At 33.9% G+C, this 21655-nt stretch overlaps 2 protein-coding genes across 5 annotated transcripts; one reads left to right on the top strand and one right to left on the bottom strand.

Moving 5' to 3' along the window:
- The first annotated feature begins 752 nt into the window (after positions 1–752).
- Positions 753–13237, top strand: LOC132707710 (myrosinase 1-like). Its single transcript, XM_060679638.1, has 8 exons — positions 753–803; positions 3079–3415; positions 7282–7621; positions 7681–7775; positions 9941–10110; positions 11508–11778; positions 12909–13015; positions 13081–13237. Exons 1-8 carry the CDS (start codon positions 766–768, stop codon positions 13202–13204), a joined length of 1482 nt encoding a protein of 493 aa, XP_060535621.1. The 5' UTR covers positions 753–765; the 3' UTR covers positions 13205–13237.
- Positions 13238–13337: 100 nt separating this feature from the next.
- Positions 13338–20234, bottom strand: LOC132707709 (uncharacterized). 4 transcript variants are annotated; one of them, XM_060679634.1, is made up of 8 exons: positions 20224–20234; positions 16627–16941; positions 16328–16579; positions 15440–15622; positions 14758–15027; positions 14435–14641; positions 13828–14008; positions 13338–13504 (listed from the first exon to the last, which is right to left on the bottom strand). In XM_060679634.1, exons 1-8 carry the CDS (start codon positions 20227–20229, stop codon positions 13350–13352), a joined length of 1569 nt encoding a protein of 522 aa, XP_060535617.1. In that variant the 5' UTR covers positions 20230–20234; the 3' UTR covers positions 13338–13349. The 4 variants fall into 4 exon arrangements, with proteins under 4 accessions (XP_060535617.1, XP_060535616.1, XP_060535618.1 ...); XM_060679633.1 differs by lacking the exon at positions 20224–20234 and adding an exon at positions 17639–18042; XM_060679635.1 differs by lacking the exon at positions 20224–20234 and adding an exon at positions 17639–18558 and having other exon boundaries at positions 13365–13504; positions 13828–13902.
- Positions 20235–21655: the final 1421 nt, after the last annotated feature.

The raw sequence follows: 21655 nt of genomic DNA, 5'->3' as shown, positions 1-21655 counted from the left end.
ATCATACCGTATAAAATATAATTTTCTAAGGGTTAGTGTACAAATATACCAAATTTATTTCATATTTAGGATGAAACATCTTCATCAAAGTCAAAGTTAGAACTGCTATTAACAGAACATGATCCTTCGTCTATATTAACAAGCGGTGACCCCTTATATCGAGTGTATTCTCTTTATTATATTTTCTGTATGTGTTATACAACTGATCCAATTTTGATAACTCTCTAGAGAGCTGCCTTCCAAACAGATCCTTTAAAATGTCATCGTCCTTTGCCTCACTTATAATATTTTTATTAAAAAATATTATGCACTAAGGCCACACCAATTCTATGGCATTAAATATACATTAAAACTTGATGACTCATTTGTTTTGTAATTTTCGACAATTTTGAACGACTCACATTTGGGACCATTTTCTGTGTAATTAATCCGTTTACTGCCCAGACATTTGATAATTTGTTGGTAGACTTGCACTAAGTCTAAAATAATATCGAGCATTATCCATAATAATTAAAGAGGGCCTTTCGAGGGATCTACTGTAATTATAAGGTAATTGGTGCTACAAATATAGAACCCTGGCAGGTAAAAAGAGTTAAACTTCTAGGGCAGGTAAAAATTATCTTATGCTTCCCGATATGCAAATTTCAAGTCGTTTGTACCCTCAAACCCAATTAAATCGTTATCAACGTAATTTTGAAGTTGGGTTAAATAGGAGGCGATACGACATTTTGCTTATATTAGAACTAGACAAGCAAGTCGACAAACATGAAGTGTTCCGTTATACTGTTGACTTTTACCATAAGGTAAGATTTCAGTTTTTTTAGTTTAATCTTAAATAGTATTTAAATCAAGGGCTATGTTTCAAAATAAAATATCTGTTGTATTACATTGTAGATAACAAACTCTTAATAAGCTTACATATTTACCTGTAGTAGGTCTGCAAAATTTCGTATAATTTAATTTTCAACTAGTACAGTGCACATTATAGAGGTTTTAGAACTAATAATTATCTTTTGCCACATAAAAATACCTTAACTGCGAATTATGTCGCGGATTTTGTAATTTCAAATTCTATACAATAAAATACAGATTTTCGATTAAAATGATTGAAATCAATATTTTGAAACAGTTCCTTTCATTTATTCCTGTGAAAGTTCTCGATTATTTAGTATATACATGGGTTGGAATTTACTTTTCTGTCAGGCTTGTCAATCAATATGTAATGGTATCCCCTATACATCATATAAAACTCCTGCAAACACCAATACAAACAATTGGCATCCTTTGAAGTGACGTGTAAGATAAATTTTAGGACACTAAGGCACCGTACACATATTCTGCAAAATTTGGAAATATATGCGTAAAATTCCCGTATTACCGTTTTGGAAACGTATAGAGTGGTGTAGTTAAGTACTAAGTTTTGGAAGTGCTCGAAAGTGCCACCAGAGTTGGGCCCAAAATGATTATATAACTTCAATACCAAAAATTTCCTTGCAAATAAGGGCACAATCTTTGCTTTATTCGTTGTTTGCAATGTTATACATTTTTATGTCATTTCTATCAAAACTATTTTAATTTCCAATTACAGTCAATACTTTAAACAAAAATAATATACTACGCCCCTTCAATGTCTTGCACCTTGTATGCCCGTATTGTTTTCCAAGCGTCTTGTATTGCCTTTTCTGTTTGGTTGACATCATTTTTCCAGTGCTCTAATAGCATTTTAGATTAATAGTTATAAACTCTGCGTCCTTCATCGATGTTTTATATAAAATAGTATATGGTGCACTTTGGTTTGGTTTTTTTTATCGCGTTTTGAACATTCTGTGTTGAAACGAAATTTATTTTATGTGAAATCATTTATCGTGTTTTTTATTTTTTTATACGATTTCATCCTTCATAGCCCTCTTTGGAAAGTTAATGTTCTTTCAAAATAAATAAGAACTAAAAGTTCAGATTTTCACGAAATTATATATTATGACATGACAATTGTTTCGACAACGCCGTGTCTTTATCAAATGTGATTTTGATAAAGACACGGTGTTGTCGAAACAATTGTCATGTCATAATATATAGCTAGTGAAAATCTGAACTTTTAGTTCTTATTTATTTTGATAAATGGATTTTCATCAAGTAAAAGCCACCTCAGTTCAATTAATATTCTTTCTTTTTAATATATGTAGTTTTATATTTAAATTTAAAAGTTTTGCCTGTTCATATTGCTACGACAATCTCCGCTTTTTAGTCCGCTTAATAGATCATTCATTTGATAAAGCTTAAATCGCAATATATCGGTGACCTTTACTGGCTTTTTTAGAACTTGTAAACGTGGTGTTTTCCTGCCACCCATTTCTAATCCAACCTTTAGTAAAAATCCAAGTCTAATCAATAATAACGGTGGTATAAAAGCATTCTTCTAAATTTTGGTGAGAAACTGATTTTCTTGGACCAAGTGAGTCAAGTTCATACAATATTTTTTACGTATTTTCTTAGCCACCTGATGGAAAAGTAAAAATATTCATTGGTTCCTTTTAGTAATCTGTAACGTTTTTTTTGATCTCTTTTGGAGGTAAATAAAGAAGAAATTAAAGAATTTCTATACGAAAATAAAACATTTTCATAAATACTACGAAATCCATAGCACAATAAAAAGGACATGAAACTTTGAGATTACCCCCGTATCATTGTATATTTAACCCGACTGAGATGATTCGGTCCGAGTTGAAAGCAAACTAACACTGCACCAAAATTTAGTGATGGTAACTCGACAAGAGCTACCTCTTACGAGTTAAAATATCAGTACAAAGCTGGTCTATCTGTGCAAACCGAGTTACAAAAGAAGAAAATATTTATCGAGAACGATTAGTGGCGGAGTTGATCACAGGTGACGACAATAATGACGGTTTCCTAAGTGACTTTGTTATTATATTTAATATTTTGTATATTAATAATGATACTATGTAGAAATGTAATGAAACAGAACGTAATTAATATTTTTTTAATAACGGGGTCGGTTGTAAAAGCACTATATTTCTGGTCCAAGTATAGAAATGATATTTATACATCGATTGTTATCAGCTACGCCTCGGGCATAAGCAACAGGTCCTTTCCCGCCGATTTCAAGTTTGGCGTGACGACTTCAGCGTATCAGATAGAAGGGGGCTGGAATGAAGACGGCAAAGGGGATAGCTTGTGGGACTGGTACACCCACACCTATCCGGACCGTATACAGGACGGCACTAATGCCGACGTCGCTTGCGACTCGTATCACAAATACAAGGAAGACATTGAAATTTTGAAGGACCTCGGAGTGAATTTCTACAGATTATCGATCGCGTGGAGCAGGATCCTTCCCGAAGGGACAGTGAACCACGTCAATCAAGCGGGAGTTGACTACTATCGCACCGTTTTTCAGGTAAGTGGGATTCCATGTAATATAAAACAATTGAGAGAAGTAAAGGATGCACTGGATTCATAATTGTATTCATGAATATTTTTTCGGAGTAAATTGTTTGTTATAAATTTAATAAGAAAATTTATTTTTCTTCCTTTGCGAAAAATAAAAATATTGCTTAAATGTGCAATATTTATTTTCTTAGGGTTAGAAAATATTGAAATATTCAAAATTTGATTGTATATTATTTACATTAAATATTGAAAGCAAAATACAAAAGTAAATGATTTCAGCAAGAATATATCGCACAATAACCCGTTTTACCACAAACCGAAACTCAATTTTACGTACCCGACGCGCGTTTCGCCAACGAACTTGGCATCTTCGGGAGAAGATTAAAACTAAACTTAATAACAAATGCTCTCTCTATATATATACACATCGAGAAGTGGGAGATGGATTACGCACTGTTCACGCAACCAATCACGCGGCTAATGGGATTGGAGCTCTGTCCTTGATCAGTGCCTTATTTCTAAGCTTTCGTAGGCATCTAATTTTCTACTATTATTTACCTGTTTAACTAATTTTAAATTACTTATGTCTACCTTATGTTTATTAAAGGAATTGAGACTACTTTTAAATTTTCCTTATCAGCTTGAAAAGTCTTTGATTTTTGAAGCTTGTTTTTAAATCTAAATTTCCTAATTAACTAAAGATGGCCATTGATTCTAGCCACCTTTTTTATAAGGCTTCTTTCCACCTCAAACCTTTCTTGATTTAAAGGAAATGCGACAAGTCTATGGACTAGAAAATTAAAACTTGGCATTTTATGTTGAAAAGCATGGTTAGAATCATAGGTTATGTATCTTAAAGTACTAGTTTCTTCCTAGAAATGTCAAAAACTAAATGATTTTCACTGTTTTTGATAACGAGAACGTCCAAAAGAGGCAACTGCATGTTACTTTCTATTTCATATGTGAATTTAATAGTCATTTAAATCCATGCAAGTTGTATCAAAAACCGCGAAAACATCGTCGACATATCTATACCATATCCTAGGAAAGTACCCGAAATTTTCTTTAGCATTCTGTTCAAAATGATGCATGAAAAGTTCAGCCAGAAAAGGAGATAAACAATTTCCCATGGCCGTACCATTTTGTTGTTCATAACAGTTGTTATTATATACAAAAATATTTTGACCCATGCAAAGCTTTGTCAGAGGGATTCGCTCTTCAATTATATCTTTACTGTAGTTATTATATTCGAGTAATTTCCTGAGGTATTCCAAAGTTTCTGGTATAGGAACGCTTGGAATATAGAATATATCGGTAAATAAAAATGATAGGCAAGAAGAAAACTCCATCAATGCAAATGAGCAAAAGGGAGACAATTGATATCATTAACCTTCTTTTTCTTTTGTAAAATTTGCCTCACTGCTTTGGAGTTCACTGATTAACGATGACACTTTTTGAACATAAAATCTCCAGTAATTAAGTAAATTAGGATTAGTAAAACGGCTAATATCACAGAATCACAGAACATACCCAGTGAATGCTGGAACTATGTAAGTATCTTTGATATTGGAAAATAGGGAAATACAGTGAAAAATTAGTCGGTTTTCAGTTGAATTACTTTCTGTTCAAATTTGGGAAAGTTATATATTCTCAATATTTTAGGCTTAAACTCGGTAATTTAGTTTTCTGCCATTTACGTAGTCATCTAAAATAAAAAATTCAGCACCACAGGGAATACCATGGAATGTTTTCTGGTGTAACAGATTCATACATTCCCAGAATTACTTAACAAAAGTTAGTATCTACTACTTAAATCAACAGAAAAGGTTGACGTAGATATACAGGATGTCAAACTTTTTTTCTCTTTATAGTCGTAATTCCTGAAAGTTAAAAATGTCGAATTCAAAGTAAGCGAAAAGAATAAGATTATATTAATTTATATTTATTATACTAAACAATTTAATCAGTGTTATCAGTGTGCAGACAGACATTAAATTGAAACTCACTCAACTCAATGGATATACTGCTCACATGAAATTCAAATGGTACATGGTGGCTCGTTTATAAGGCTTCACTGCCTTATCCCAGGAACTAGAAGATATTAAACACAAAGTTAAATGAAAAAATGCTCGTCTCAATTTGGAATTTATGTTTATTATATTTTCATCTGGCTGGTTTAGCGGTGACTACTACGAATTTTTTTATTTTAAACAGAATATTCTGTATATTAATACTGATTGAACTGAATATTTAAATTGATTTATCCAAGGTCTTTATATTCAAAGAAAATTCGAAACAAGAATGAAATACCTCCGAAACGTTACTTCAAACCTCTTCTATCAAAGGTCTATCCAAATCAGTAACCATATAGAATGTGTTCCAATTGAGATAAAAAAGTTGGTACTAACCACATTGAAACGAGTCATTCTGTACACATGAAAATATAATATATAAAAGTGATGTCTTTGTACATTTCTGAACTACCTTTGCCTTTCCATAAACTTTACCAAGATTGAAGAAAATGTATTTAAGATTAGCAAATACAAATAAAATATAAATTGTCATATCCAGTTTCATAGTCAGCGAAATAGAAAAATATAATTGCGAAGGGCGTGGATCATTTTAAAATTAAATTTGGAGCCATAAAATTGCGGCATATTGTGGAAGACTATATTGTTCGATGCAGTCTTATTTATTATTATTATTATTATCATTAAGGAACGAAGAAAATGCAAAAAGCATTGTTTTACAAAGATGAATCGTAAGTTCTTCCTTCAAAAGGAAAGCAGAAAGCGACATCATATACAGGGTGTTAAAAAAGTACGCGATTCCTTGCGTGACGAAAAATTCATATAAACGTAGGTCCAAAAATGCATATTTTGCAAGGTACAGGGTGTTAAGGTTTTCTAAAAAGAATATTTTTAAAGTAAAAAATTGCGCGTCACTGCCATTTTTTTTTCACTTCAGATTTTGTTGATTAGCAGATTGGCGATTAAATTCCAGTTTGTTTGTTAAATTTTCCTATTAATTTGCTAGTTTAATTCAAAAAAAGTACATTTAAAAATGACGATGTAGTAGAAAGTTTTAATAAATAAAAAAAAAGCTAAAAAGGACCGCGTGAATGCTTAATGGAAATCATAAGTGTCGTCGCAAAACAAGTACGAGAGATAAAACAGACATTACCGTGAAAAAAGAATCACTAGATTATTACAAATTATACTTATTTCTTCTATTAAACCGGTGCGTCGTACGAAAGCAAATTTGCTCCAAATTGAATGGGGATTATAAAAATCATTTTTGTTTAGAGAAAAAGCAGTGGCGTGCCGTTTTTTTTTTCGTTGAAAATATTCAGTCCACACCCCGTACGGACGCCACTGGTAATAGTAAAAATAAAGCTTTTGTGTCAAAAACCGCCTCTCGGAATTTTGTCAAAATGTGAATTTGAACATTTTAGCAAAGGAAATAGTACTCGATTTTGAGCTAGCAAAAACATGCACTTCTAAAGACGTTAAAATTACATCCATCTGACCCAAGCTTGGTATCATATTATTACGCTAATAATAATTGAATAAACAATAAAACAACAAATATTTTTCCAATATCGCTTCCTATTTTGATATATTGATATATTTATTTCTGTGCTGAAAATGGAGGACCTATCGCAACTTTGGGCCGATTTGGTTTATTTTTATTCAAAGCACCTTGGGGAATAGAATTACCCAGCATTACTCAGCGTCTCAAATTAGTAAAACACCCAGCTCAAAGGTCCGAAATTGCAAGAGTTGTTTAGTTGAAAGTATCCTGTTCAGGTTCGACAATTTCATCTGCGACGCGTCTCACCCATACTAATGAAATCTATTCCATTTAAATCAGCTTCTCATCGACAATGGGATCGTACCTGTCGTGACACTGTACCACTGGGACGTTCCACTCACCCTATCGCAGATCGGAGGCTGGACCAATCCGTTATTGGTGGACTATTTCGCGGATTACGCCAGGCTAGCTTTTGAATTATTCGGAGATCAGGTGAAACAATGGCACACCTTCAACGAACCCCAGAGCTTTTGCATGTTGTCGTATCAAGGACCGCAGCGAGAAGCTCCCGGCTATGATCTCCCTGCCGAAGCGGTCTACCAATGCAACTACGTAGTGTTAAAAGCTCACGCCAAAGCTTACCACATTTACGATGACGAATTTAGACCGAATCAACAAGGTTAGTTGCTGCTTTTGCGATTATCTTTGTGTGCCTAATTGTTGCTAATGTGATTCCAGGAAAAATTTCCATTGTACTGGTAGCCCACTGGAAAGAACCTGCGAGCGACAGCGATGCCGACAAGGAAGGACAAAACTTAGCCCTTCAGTTTGAGGTACTTTATATATCTTACCCTGTAACACTGGTTTTCCTGTAGCACAGAAACGGATAATAGCTGTAAAGTCTCTCAAGTTTTTCCCATTTCCTTGTAAATAGGTGGTTTATTTGACACGAGCGGAGCGAGTGTTTAATAAACGAGTGAGTTAAAAACTTTACCGAAGGTGTTGCATACTATACTTTTTCTACGACCGTTAGTTTTTGGGTACATTTTCGCCAAACAATACGAATTCATTCACTGACACGACCGTCAGAATTGACAAACCTCAAAATTCAAATTCAAAATAAAAGTTTGGTCAGGCAAAAGGCAAAATTTTGAAGCTTATTTCATTTCATTTCAAATAGCGCTACAAAAAAAGTATTGGTTAATCATAATTAAAATTTAGTATGAGAAGAACCATTTCTGTAGCACAGTAAAGCGGCCTCGTCTACGGGGTACTTGCAGGGCAATGGCACACATGGAATAATTTTTCAATAGAATAACAAAGCGTAAAGTCTATATCAATATATTCAATCAGTCCCACTAGAAATGGTGAAATATGAATTCTACGTCCAACTCCATACATCAATCTAAGACATACGCTGTTACAATGATTTAACAGTACCAGAGTATAGAAGAAGCCTTTTAGTATCCTGTGAGAAGCAATGACGACTTCCATAAATTAATTTTAGATTACTATATGCAATCTTTAATTTTCTTGTATCGTGCTCTCTAAATTCCAATTTTTGCAACTGTTACAAAAAGGCAAAACAGAGTTTTTTATATACAATTCTACGTTGCTTTTAATATTATCAATTTAATTGTCATTTGCAAATATCATCATTATTATCGGCATAAAACTGTAATGATGTTGTAAAGCTGGATATATAAATCGCAAACAAAAGCGGCCCTAGAACGCTACCCTGCGGCACTCCAAAGGCCTAGAGGTTGTTGCGTTAAGTATCACTTTTTGTATTTTGTCATTGAAAAAGGATGATGCGGATTTGCAAGATGTGTTACTAAATCCTTAATTTATCGTGTTAAAGGCTTTGCTAAGATCAAGTAAAACCAAGTTATCATCGTAAGCCTTAAAAATGTCATCTTATTACATCTGCAAGAGCGCTTCCTATCAACAGATCTCAAACCTGATTGTTCCTGGGAAAAAATACTGTAAATGTTGAGAAATGCTCTTATTCGCTTGTCTATTAATTTCTCTAGAATCTTAAAGAGTGTATGCAGAATACTAATAAGACGCAAATGATCAAACTCTGTAGGAAGTTCTGGGTTGGGCAAGTTGTTAGTGGAGCTAATAAACAAAACATTAATTGCATCTGCATATTAAAGACATTTATGTACAGTTTTTCTGTTTGCTTTTTATAATACTAAGCTTTTTAGTTCACGCCACTTCTTTCTAGAATTGGAATTTTGAAATTTTGTTTGCAAATAATTTTTTCTTAATAAGTTTACAGTAATTATAATTTACAGAGACTTGGATTGAAAATTTTTTAATGCGTTGTAAAAATCTTATAGTATTAGTTATTCAAGGGCTCTACTGAGAGTAACTACTTTGTTTGAAATTTTATTATAGAATGTATCTTTGTCAAATACATTTAGTACATAGTCATTGAAAAGTGTTATTTTCTAATCAGTACTATTTGCATAAAAAACATTGTGCCAAGCCATTCTCTGAAGGTCTTGTTCAAAATCCTGTTTATCACCTGTACATCAACCTAATCATTTGTTCAGTTGACTGGATATTCAAACCTAAAACACCAGTCTCAGTAACAACGTCCAACACTCGCGTAGGTTGTGTTATCAGCTGCTCCAATTTAAAATTTCCAAAGATTGCTTCTAGTAGTAACGATCTTGATGGTTTTCTGAACAAGACTGCACAAGATTTTATATTAAATCGTTGTTTTAGACGTAACTATCATTTCATAAGACTGCATATCCCTTTTGGGTTTTCATATGCATCTTTGCTTTTATATCTTGAATAAATGCAATCGTAACTGAAGGTTCAGGGACTCTTCAATTTAAATTTACAAAACCTTCTCCCACAAGGGTGTTAGATATTTGACTTGGTCTTTATACTAAATAAGATAACCAGATAAGATAAAATGAACATTAACATTAATTGCCAAAGTAACAAAACCGCTTTGAAACCAACAAAAACTTGTTTTTAGATGGGACTGCTGGCGAATCCTATCTTTAATGGAAACTGGCCCCAGGCAGCCATCGATAGGGTGGCGGAAAGGAGCAAACTCGAGGGCTACTACAGATCCAGACTGCCCGAATTCACCCAGGAAGAAATTGACTACATTAAGGGAACGTCCGATTACTTTGGTTTCAATCAGTAGGTTATTCACAATAACACATACCCAAACAACGATGTTTTTAAAATAATGAGGGAGGCGAACCTAGATAAAGCTCTGTGTTATGGGGAATTTACAATTTCATCACAGTATCTGCACTTGTAAGAGCCTATAGGCTTCTTTGGGAAAATAGTTTTAAAAGCTTTTAATTTGTCATTTTCAGAATCGAATATTCTGAAACTATTTTTGTTTGAGATTTTTATTTTTCACTTTCAAGTGTTATTGGCATAAGCACATAATTTTGAACTCTGGTATATTGTGACTGTAGCTATAGAGCGTTATCCAGGTTGGTCTCCTTGACCAGACTATTAGCTCTTTGCTGTGGCTCATTGCATCTGGTTTGGCTACGCCCACCAGATAGAAATGTATTGACGCTTACAAAATATGTGAATAGTTTTCTTCCACTCCTATTGGGCTTAGACGTCTCTTAAGCCGGCAATGGCGCGTCAATAGACATACCACCAAATCTTCTGTAGATTTGGCCGATGGGTCTGTCTTCGTCCTGGCACGTCTCTCCACTATTGCCAGGATTTTCTTCCCATCCATTCTCTAATGCTGATTTTTAATGGCGATTTTTGCAACCTTGACTAGCGTTTGCGGGCCACTTCGTCTGCTCTTTCGTTACCATCGGGACAATCCGTCGGTTATCTCAGCTTGAAACACTGTTGCTAACTTCTCAATTGCAATAAAAAAAAATTATTTTCGTCCTGGAGGATATTGTGAGCCATTTTTCCAATTTTATTCCGCAGATATTTGAGTAATGTAATGTTAACAAAGCGATACTTGGGTGCGGTGTTGTGCATAGGCCTAGAACTTCGTATGCCTTTACCTCCCTCATGTTGTGATTCAGTAGCACCTCCAGCGCTGCAGTGGGATTGTTTTCGTGTATCCAGTAACGCACACACCCGCTAGCATTTGCACTTCGCCTTGCCGTCTCCAAGATTCTTGTCATTGTCTTGCCCAACTGCTCCCTACACTATCATTGGTTTTGCTACTATTAATATATAATTTTTCAATTGGTTCCCTTTTATTTCCACACATCCTTCTGCACCTTTTTAGTGCAATTGTTGCCCCAACGGTGATTGTTTGAATGTGTGTTTTCCAAGTAAACTTAATATTTTCCTTCCTTGGTAAGGTGTAGTCTTATTGCATGTAGTACGAGCGTTTTTACGTCCCGGTAATTTTTAAAAGTAGCAGTGGGGAGAGAAATACACCTTCATGGTTGTAGAGTGCCTTTACCTGTTTCTAAGACTGTTTCGTATCGAATAACGCCATTGAAGCTCTAGTCTTTTATAGCGCTCTCGTAATAAAATTTCCTGCTTCTTGCTTAAGAGACGACACAGGAAGATACGGTGTGCATAACTTGACGTTTTTTCAGTTATAGTACGGAATTGGTCACGTTCGCTTACAACGTTACGAATGTCACCAAGTATCCGAGCTTCGACGCTGACAGGGGAGTGTTACGGACCGCCGATCCCAGCTGGCCTCAATCGAACATGACTTGGTTACGGTCAGTGCCCTGGGGATTCAGAAAAATGCTCAACTGGATCGACCAGAGCTACGGACATCCCGCTATTCTAGTAACCGAAAATGGTTGGGCCGACGACGGGACCAGTCGAGAGGACCCCCAGCGTATATCTTACATACAAGTACGTTTGACAGGAAAATGCTTATGGATGGCGTTTCTAAACAAATGCGGATTTCCATTGCCTGCATTTTGTGTGGATTATTGGTAGACCAAAAATGCTTATTCTTCCTATTAACTACACCTGCTGTTGTGAACAAAGCCTCGTCCGTAAATATTATTTTGAAATTGAAGTCTTTTGTTTTGTTTTTTGGAATTTGCATGAGATAACAGAGGGAAAATCATCAAACTTTTGTATTTACACTTTTTTTTTTCTATTTATCAAAATTAACTCTGTAGGTGCATCTCAAAGTATATATTGTTTGAGGAGGGAGGAGCTGAAGGAAGGGCGTGTCTCGGATGACCGATTCCAGAATTGGTGACATGTAAAGAACCGAGTCCCGGTTAAGATTGTTTGGTTGCTTACAGATTACTTTTAAATTTTAGTTAGTCTTACTCTTAATGCTGTTTCATGTATAGTGATCCCATTTGATATTTTTCGTCTAGTTTGTCCGATGTATTCTTTACCGCATATGCATGCTGTATACTCCTGGCTTTCGAACAAATGGTAAAGCTGATTTTGACGTTATTTTTCTTAAGAACTTTTGATTTTGCAGTTGTTTTTTAATAATTAACCTCTTTTTAGCAATTTTTGTCTAAATAGACTATTGAACTATCTAACAATCGGTGGAAATAGATTTTAGTTGTCAAAGGAGGAGTTTTAACCTTGTTGATTGGTTGGAACCAATTTTTGACAACATATCTAGGTTTAAAGGCAAATTTTTATGAATCTTGTACAATGTTGATGGTGCTATAGGCCTAATTTGCAACCCCTGTTTGTGCATTTTAATTACAAATTTAATTTGAATAATTATGAAAAAAAGATGAATCTGGAATATCATCATATTTTCAGCAGAGTAAATTTATGATTAAATTAGTAGTCTTTTGCATTCAAACCAACTGAAAATATATTTTTTTATGCCATTGCACAAGTTTTTCCTAAAATATAGTTAAGAAGAATGAAGGGGGCTGTCTATTTAAATTCTCGGTTTTACGATAAAAAATAAAAACAACAAACCTTTACTTTAAACTATTATTTTAAATTTATTTATTCAACAAATCATTAATCAGCATAACACGAGAATATTTTTTAAGGATTACTTGGGTGCACTTTTGGAAGCGATACATGATGATGGCGTCAACGTGATCGGATACTCCCAGTGGAGCATCTACGATAATTTCGAGTGGTTATCTGGGTACACGTGAGTATCGATCACTCTTCTCTTAAGTCTACTTTGAACACTTTTGTAACAATTACTTTTCATAGGGCCAAATTTGGATTGATGTACGTCGACTTCAGCAGTCCAAACAGAACGAGGATACCCAAATCATCATACTACTACTATCAGAAAATTATAAAAACCAAATATTTGGTTGATACGTGCAATTAAGATGAACTATTTCTGTTTAGCCTACAATTAAAATTCTTTTCCATGGCTGTCTCGTTTAATATTGAACATACCTGCTTAGAGATATAAACAAAACCAAGATAACATTAATATATACAAAATAAAATAAAAACAATTAACTATCCGCCTACATTGAACTGCTCTCTACATCCAAGAGCCTGATGTACTTAAATACGTCGTCAGCAATCCGCTGGGTTTCTTCGATGGAAGAGATTAAAGCTTGGTCAACCTGAAGCCCTATCTGGAACCTATTGTCATATGTTAAGACGCTGATTGTGAATCCTACAACCAAATATAACCCATCAAACTTCGATCTTTAATTTCCGAAAGGTACTAACGAGTTAGAAACTCATTTTCAAAACATTACAGGGTAGCAAGAAATTCTGTACTGAAAAATGTTTCATCCTTGGTAAATATTCGTAATCCAGATACTGAAAGATTCCATCTTTATTTAACTCAATCTGCGAAAATTGAAAAATCAACATTTTCTCCATATAATCGGTGTCGATGAAAAATTGAATCAACCCGCTAAACATATTTAGTTTAGGGAAAACAACAATCAGTAAACAATCACTTAAAACTTGAAAACTAATTGAAAAACTTACCGGTCTTTTTCCTGTTTGGCGCGTAAAACACTACATCCTTCAAGTCGGTTTGGAAGTAGCTGACACTGCCAGTTCCTGGAACATTAGTCAGCGCTGCGGTTACTCCGGGGAATGTAGCAACGAATCGCATCAATATGGCAGGACAGAGGCCTATTAGAAGTTCCAAAATCCAGAACCCTAACTAAAACTAGGTTAACTAATATCACCTCGATAAACTGAACGTCAAATGAAGTGACATTTTCGGAACCTCAGAATGTAACGGTTTATTCTGTGATTTGGGCCTCTATAAAGAGGGACACTAGGTCGTCATGCGAGCTATCTCCGAAGATGTTTATGGGGTGTGTATTGAGCAGAGAAGAAGAGGGGTAATCAGTCAGCAGTTGACTAGGAGCACTTCCCTTTAGAGGTACTTCATCAAGGGTTAATGGCTAATCTCGAGAATAAAGAAAAAACGAACTTAATGTCCCGAGATATTTAAATAAGGTCCCTTAGCTATAAAGCGCAGGGACGCAAAGAAGCCTAGATTAAAAATTAGATCGGTTACATTATAAACTTCAAAAAACGGCCACTCATTCTGCATATTCCATTTAGATTTACACTTATTTACCTCCAAATCAGGTCGACTTCTCATTATAACGGAATGTTCCTTCATTTCCAGAAGTGTCTCAATCAAAGATGATCTGGTGGTTGGGATTGTTTGAGGAGCGATGGTGAATCGGTTCTGGAGTTTGGCTGGACCGGGGTCCAACATGTTTCTCAAGGACAAGATGTGTGGAATTGCAACGTTCAGTTCATGGGGAATATCAAAACCTTTCTAAAACATAGTAGATAAATAGCCCAATTGGATAACCTTTAAAACAGTAGTCGAATTTACAAGACAGCAAATTTACTATCTGAAGATACTAGTTATAGTTTTCCATCGGTACATACCCTTTTAAAATAGTCGGTAAGGCTGCAGGAAGTGGCAGTACAGATCACATCGAAGAAGGTCACATTCGGCAGCCTATTTTTAATTTTCTTCACCATCGGTACCAGTTCCTGATAATCCTCGCAAGACCACACGGCATTCTTTTCGCCACACAGATCTGGCCCATATAAAGGGTTCTGATCACCATCTTTCACGACAAACGTATAAATATAGTACGGAAGCAACGCGCTGATTAAAAACAAGCAGTGCAGAGCGGATTTGGAAAATTCTACCTGTAAATAAAGCAATTAAAATTCTACAGAAAGTCCTAGATATTACATCAATTAGGGAGTTGAAAGACTAGGAGGAAGACATAGTGCAAAAGTGCAAAATAAACTGAGATTTGTATACAGTAATGCTAAGACAAAACACTCACACGATCTGGCAGATTACAAGTTTTGAAAGTCTAGAGAATTGCTTACCCAGGCACTGCCAGACGCCCAGAGGCGTACCATGAATTAAGTTTTTTAACTGGAATCCTGCAGACGTTTCGCCAAGGTCTCACTTGGCATCTTCAATGCTCGCGCTCCGAAAACACTTCGAACACTCCAGTGTTACAATTCCCCTTTTTTTCATTTTATGATTATATGTTTTCCTTTATTTCATATTTATAATTGCTGCAGTAACCATATCTCGAGTACTTACCAGTAAAGCTAGGTCGAATTTTTTTGGACTCGCGTTAAGATAACCGCTATATCGCTTGAGAGCGTCTTTCAAATACTGTTCGGCCGCTGTATCGCTGTAAACCTTCATAAAAAATGAGACCAAAGATGCTCCATCTCCGACGGCGTGGTTAAACCTAGCTATAGCCGGATAAACGTATTTTTCCTAAAAAGTAAATGAAAGTAAGATATAATAATGACAAAAATAATAACAGTTGCTGATAATAAGTCTCTCTTTATCCCTAGTCACCGTATCAAAGAAAGGAAAACCATGACTGAGAACGAGAAAGAATCGCACATCAGGTCAGAGACTGACACCAAGCGATCTGTACGACTATCTTGGGCAAGTATCAAAACGGAATTTTTGTGCAGACAGGCAGGAAAAATATCTTACTGGCATAACGTATAAGCCGGATATTCTAGCCAAATAACTGAATTTTCCTCCACAACATAAAGGATAAAGCCCGTAAAAATAACGAATGACAAATTAAAGATGTCGAAAAATAGCGTTTTATGCCTATTAAAAGATCAAATTAGTATGACTAAACCTGGAGAAAAAAGAAAGAGGGAACTAATCTTAAGATGACACAAATGTTGCTTCACTTAGGGCTACAAAATAATGCCTTCCACTTCAGCAATAAAGCAACAGTTGATATTCAAAAACTTCATATGAACATACACATACATACGAGGGTGGCGCTATGAGGTCTAATTTTAAATTATGGATTCACTATGTAGTATAAACGCAGATTTAAATAATCAAATATGGTGTTATTCATTATTATTATTCATTATTCAGAATTTTTACGAGTTATGGATTACCCATTCCCCCCCCCACCTTTTAAATTACAAAGCTACGTGTTCAGCTTACGTCAGCTTTTTTAATAAGCGGCCTGTCACTTAGCAAAATCTCCCACAGGGCTTTGCCGTTTCTCGGAAGCTGTTGGTTGCTAACTTTACTGAGTACGTCTCTCATGACAACTTGGTCGAACGGTTTGTCACCAGGAACCTTCATAAGTTTCACGCACTCGTGTAAAGAATAGTCGTTTTTAATCAGATACGGAAATCCCCAAAACCTGTGCATCGTGGCCTTTAGCTTCGGGTAGTCGTCCACATCAAAAACCTAAAGAACACGATTGCTATTTGATGCTGCACGTTTCCCTTGCTTACTTTTTGTTTCGTCCTCAGTCTCACAATTTTCTGCAGATCTACCTCTTCATCGCATTCGAGGAAGAACAGAGCGTTCACTATCGATTTCCAATTATCATCGTCGTACGTCCAGATCTGATCTGCACTCGAAAAGAATCCACCAAATTTGTGGCCATGTCTTGCGATGAGTATGATTCGAATCAGCAATTTGTAAATTGCTAGACACGGAAGCAAGGCAATTAGCAGAGGCAGCAAAGGCAATGTTGCAATGTAGAGGAAAGGATGTGGAACTTTGTATGGAACGCGGTTGTGATTTCGTTCTTGTACCAGAATATTCTGAAAATACAATCCGTTAAGAAACGCATTAACGAACATAAAAGAGCGTTTAAAAACAATGTCTATATTCTAATTATACTACACACTTAAACACAGAAAAACATATTTTGATATTTTACATACAGCCACAAAAAGTAGAAAATTAAATTTATTGGAAGCCAGGGATATTAACAAAATGTAGATTTAAATACCTACTCCTTTATTAATCTTAAATTCTTACAACAACATTAATTAATTAATTAATTAATTTTTAATAAAATTTGAACACAAATTAACATATCTAAATAACGCATATTGGAATGTAGTTTCTATATGTTGTTGTCAAAGTAGATATTTCCATTATGTTACATCGAATACGACGATCAAATATTTTCAAAAAAATCGCGTTCCCAACCAAAAAATATTAAAATTTTTATTTTAAAGAATCCTTGATGGTTATCAGAGAACCCGTGATCAGCTTACTAAAAATAATAAATTGAACCTAATAAAACTTGTTTCAGTTGGCAGTCTAAAAGAAACATTTTCGCTGCAGACGGGGTTTAATGTTAAAAGAAGACATGTATAAAAAAATTAATACGATATTTTTAGTTCTATTTTCGGCACATAATAAAACCAAAATAAACACCCATGTAGGTTAAGACAGTTATTATGATTGTACCATCCAAAACTATCTACCTAGCTAAGACTCTATTCTTACCTTAAGCGAGTGTAATTTCATCGTAGCTAAACCTCGTTAAAGGAATTCACTGTATTGAATACGGTAGTTTTTATTTATCACTCCGACACAAAACGGCGACTAAATAAACAAATCTAATCTAAACAGGCCTCCGGGCCACATTAGACGCTAGGCGAATCCCAAAGATAGACTCCGAAATCGTTAAAACGCTTGTTGATTCTGACGCCGAAAAAAATTTCACAATGTTCGACGGAACCTGCATCTTGAAAATGTATCCCATTATGTTCATTTGCATTTTTTAATATGTAAGCGAGGCTGTATAATTAGTTTATACTACTTTGGTTAATAGTTTGCCAAAACGCGGACCTAACATTTTGAACGCAGACGAAAATAATCGTACTTCCTGATTATTATTTAAAATGAAATGAAAATATATTAAAATTGGATTAAAATGATTGTTTCTTCGCTTTTCTAATTTAAAATGAAAACGACTTTCTTCTGACACAAATAAAAGACCCTTTCTTCTTTCGATTGATACTAACTGCTTTAAACTTAATCGCATTTTATAGTATAAAATTTCACACACAACGCAATTTTGATTGTCGTTTTTCTTCACATAGTCGACATTCTTCATTTAAAATATTTTAGCCTAATAAAAATATGTCAATGTCAAGTTTTTAATCTATAATAAAATTACATACACACACAGAGATAAAATACAATGTAATGATATTTCGCGATTTTTGTTTTTACTTTAGGCCGAGATAATGCAAGATTTTTGCCTACTACAGGTAACATGTACAGGGGCATTATATTGTTAAATTAGAGAACACAAATAATTACCCTTGGACCAATCATATAGCATGACGGTATTGCCTTGCGTATCAACTAGACTAGTGCAATGTTTTCTAAAAACTGATTTGTTCCCTCGACTAGCTTACTTAATTCTAGTTCTGGTTAAAAAGAAAAGAAAAAAAAGACTGGAATGAAGATCACTATAATAAAAAACAAACGCTATAAATCCGAATTAACAGAGGAGTTCATAGCATTATTTTTTTTTTAATTTATTGAACTGAGGTGACTTTTACGTGATAAAAATCTATTTTTTTTCTGTGTTTAAGTGTGTAGCTTAATTAAAATCTAGACTATTGTTTTTAAACGCTCTTTTATGTTCATTAATGCATTTCTTGAAGGATCTATCTGTTTGTCCAATATAAATTTTACGACATCATCCGCATTTCAACCTGAAGACACCTGATTTTTGAGATTTTCAACACTTCGTTTCATTGTTTTTTAAAAATTTTCCTATTGCGTTGTTAGTCCTGAAAGCTTTTTTTTAAACCACATTTTGACAAATGTTTTGAAACTTGTTCACTAAATTCTCCTATGTATGTAATTATTTTAACTTGTTCGGGTTTTGTATTAAGTTTCGGATAAATAGAATTTACTGTTTTCTGGATTTGGTTTTTATTTATAATTTTATCGATAATGGACGGATTGTAGCCGTTGTTTATGATATTAAGTTCTTTGTTGTACTTTTCTGTTCAGAGTGGCGTAGTAAGAAGTCTGTGTGTGTGTATTGTGTGTATAAGGGTGATTTAAGCTGTTATGTATGACTGTGTCCGTGTGTGATCTAATCTGTTTCCGAGTTAAAGAGGTTAACCCATTGGTGAAACAAGGAAGGTTTGATTATGGGAAATCCACTTAGTCCTTTGTTAGACGAGATTTTTATGGATACTTTGGAAAATATCATGCAAGAACATCCTCTAAGTAAAAGTTTTCTATGGTGGTATAGATACGTGGATGATGTCTTTGCTTGCTATGTTGGAACGGATAGACAATTGAATTCTTGTTTAAATTACATTTACTCATTACATAATCGTATAAAATTCACTATCGAGATTGAAGAGGATAACTCTATTAATTTTTTATAGTTAACTATTACGAAAACGAAAAAACAAATTAGATTTTTGTATTTTCCATAAACCTTCACACACGGACACAGTCATACATAACAGCTTAAATCACCCTTATACACAAAATGGCTGCATTTCACTCTTTTATACACAGACTTCTTAATACGGCACTCTCAACAGAAAATTACAACAAAGAACTTAATATCATTAAACAAATTGCTCTGAACATCGGCTACAATCAGTCCATTATCGATAAAATTATAAATAAAAACAAATCCATACAACAGTAAACTCTATTTATCCGAAACCGAATACAGAACGCAAACATTTTAAAATAATTACATACATAGGAGAATTCAGTGAAAAAGTTTCAAAACATTTGGCAAAATTTGGTTTCAAAATTAACAACACAATAGGAAAATTTAAAAAAAACAATAAAACGAAGTGTCAAATATATAGGTTTAAATGCGAAACGCATTAACGAACATAAAAGAGCGTTTGAAAACAATAGTCTAGATTCTTAACATGCTACGCACTTAAACACAGAAAAACACATTTTTGATGGCAATTTTCATATTTTGCATAGAGCCACAAAAAGCAGAAAATTAAATTTATAGGAAGCCATGGAGATTAACAAAATGAGACATTCAAATGTATTGCTTAACGATCGATTAGATTTAAATACCTCACCTTCATTGAACTTAAATTTTCACAACATTAATTCAGGTTTTATTGTCATTTCTCGGCATATATAGTACCAGGTAGTTTGTGAATATTATATATATTTATATAATTATATAATTATATAATTACATAATTATATATATAATTATATAATTATATAATTATATAATTATATAATTATATATATAATTATATAATTATATAATTATATAATTTCGTGAAAATCTGAACTTTTAGTTCTTATTTATTTTTTTAAAATTTAATTTACTTTATTTCCAACAACATTAATTACAACATAACATTTCCCAACAATAATATTGTACACTATGGACCTCACAGTCCGTGTGCGCACTTAACATGGAGCAGAAAATATTTTTGTAAATTCCTAAATCTTTACAAAACAATACAATACAATTAATGATTTTTAACTATAAGGAACGAGTTTTAAAGAGGATGTGACAATAACATTTTATCCAACGGTTTATTCTTAAATTCAGGGGATAACACATTAAATATTTCTTGGCGTTTATGTTAGTCTTGCATTTGGAATAGTGCAGTTATTATTTTGGGCGTGTTTCCTGATATTTGGTGTTGCTTTGCGCAAATATTTTTGATTTGTTTGGAAAACATTACCACCGATTTCTTGTCATTTGCAATATTTGAACATCATTAAATAAATTTATGCTAGAATATAACTTTTATTTGTACAGCAGACTTATCAACGTTCAGGGTTGAGTAATTTTTATCATACCTACTTTTTACATGTTTCATAGCCTCTTCGGCTTTTACAGAGTCCTGCGTACTAGAGTTCATCCGAAACACTTATTGAAATAAGATTATTCCTATTTTATCTTATCTTAAGCCTAACTTAATACATTTTTCAATTATTTTTGAGTTAGTGGTCAGAGCCATAGGTACATAATTGTTTGGTATTTTTCGCTAATGAGAATTAAATTTAACAGACGTAAAAGCCGGAATCTTGTTTTAGGCTATTGATCAGAATTATCATTTCAATTGGTCTGAGAAACATTGATTTTATCGACACAATGATCTTCTTCGCATTTCCCAAATTGAATTTATTAAACCTCGCGTTATTCATGGCTTTAGTCTTCTTTCCTTGCCTTTTATTATTTTTTTTAGTGGATAACTCAACGTTTTTGTATTGTTTCTACAAGAAAATCGACATCTTGTGGTTGAAACAGGTACTCCCAATTTTCGTTTCTTAGATATCTACTTGGCTTTAGTTCGTTTAATTTAGAATAGAATTTATAGTATAAGAATTTAGAAAGTTGAAGAATGAAAAAAAACTACATACATTTCTTCTTTAGTCACCCTTAAGAGAAAGGAAGAATCAATGCGGATTTTTGGATATATTTACCCGGAGTTTTTTTTTATTTTTTTTTTTGCTTGAAACAAAAAGTGTATCGGCAACCGTGTA

Source organism: Cylas formicarius, unplaced genomic scaffold, assembly GCF_029955315.1.
Source record: "Cylas formicarius isolate icCylForm1 unplaced genomic scaffold, icCylForm1.1 PGA_scaffold_9__14_contigs__length_23061073, whole genome shotgun sequence".
Taxonomy (NCBI): Eukaryota; Metazoa; Arthropoda; class Insecta; order Coleoptera; family Brentidae; genus Cylas; species Cylas formicarius.
This window is presented reverse-complemented; position numbering and strand designations above follow the sequence as displayed.

Excerpts from the sequence above, each read along its gene's own strand:
- LOC132707709 (XM_060679633.1), bottom strand. The coding sequence starts at position 17,659 with ATGAAATTACACTCGCTTAAG. Across the intron at positions 15,623-16,327 it reads CGCTTATTAAAAAAGCTGAC|GAAAAATACGTTTATCCGGC; the intron begins GTAAGCTGAACA and ends TTTACTTTTTAG. Across the intron at positions 14,642-14,757 it reads TTACCGACTATTTTAAAAGG|AAAGGTTTTGATATTCCCCA; the intron begins GTATGTACCGAT and ends ACTATGTTTTAG.
- LOC132707710 (XM_060679638.1), top strand. The coding sequence starts at position 766 with ATGAAGTGTTCCGTTATACTGTTGACTTTTACCATAAG. Across the intron at positions 7,622-7,680 it reads ATTTAGACCGAATCAACAAG|GAAAAATTTCCATTGTACTG; the intron begins GTTAGTTGCTGC and ends ATGTGATTCCAG. Across the intron at positions 11,779-12,908 it reads AGCGTATATCTTACATACAA|GATTACTTGGGTGCACTTTT; the intron begins GTACGTTTGACA and ends ATATTTTTTAAG.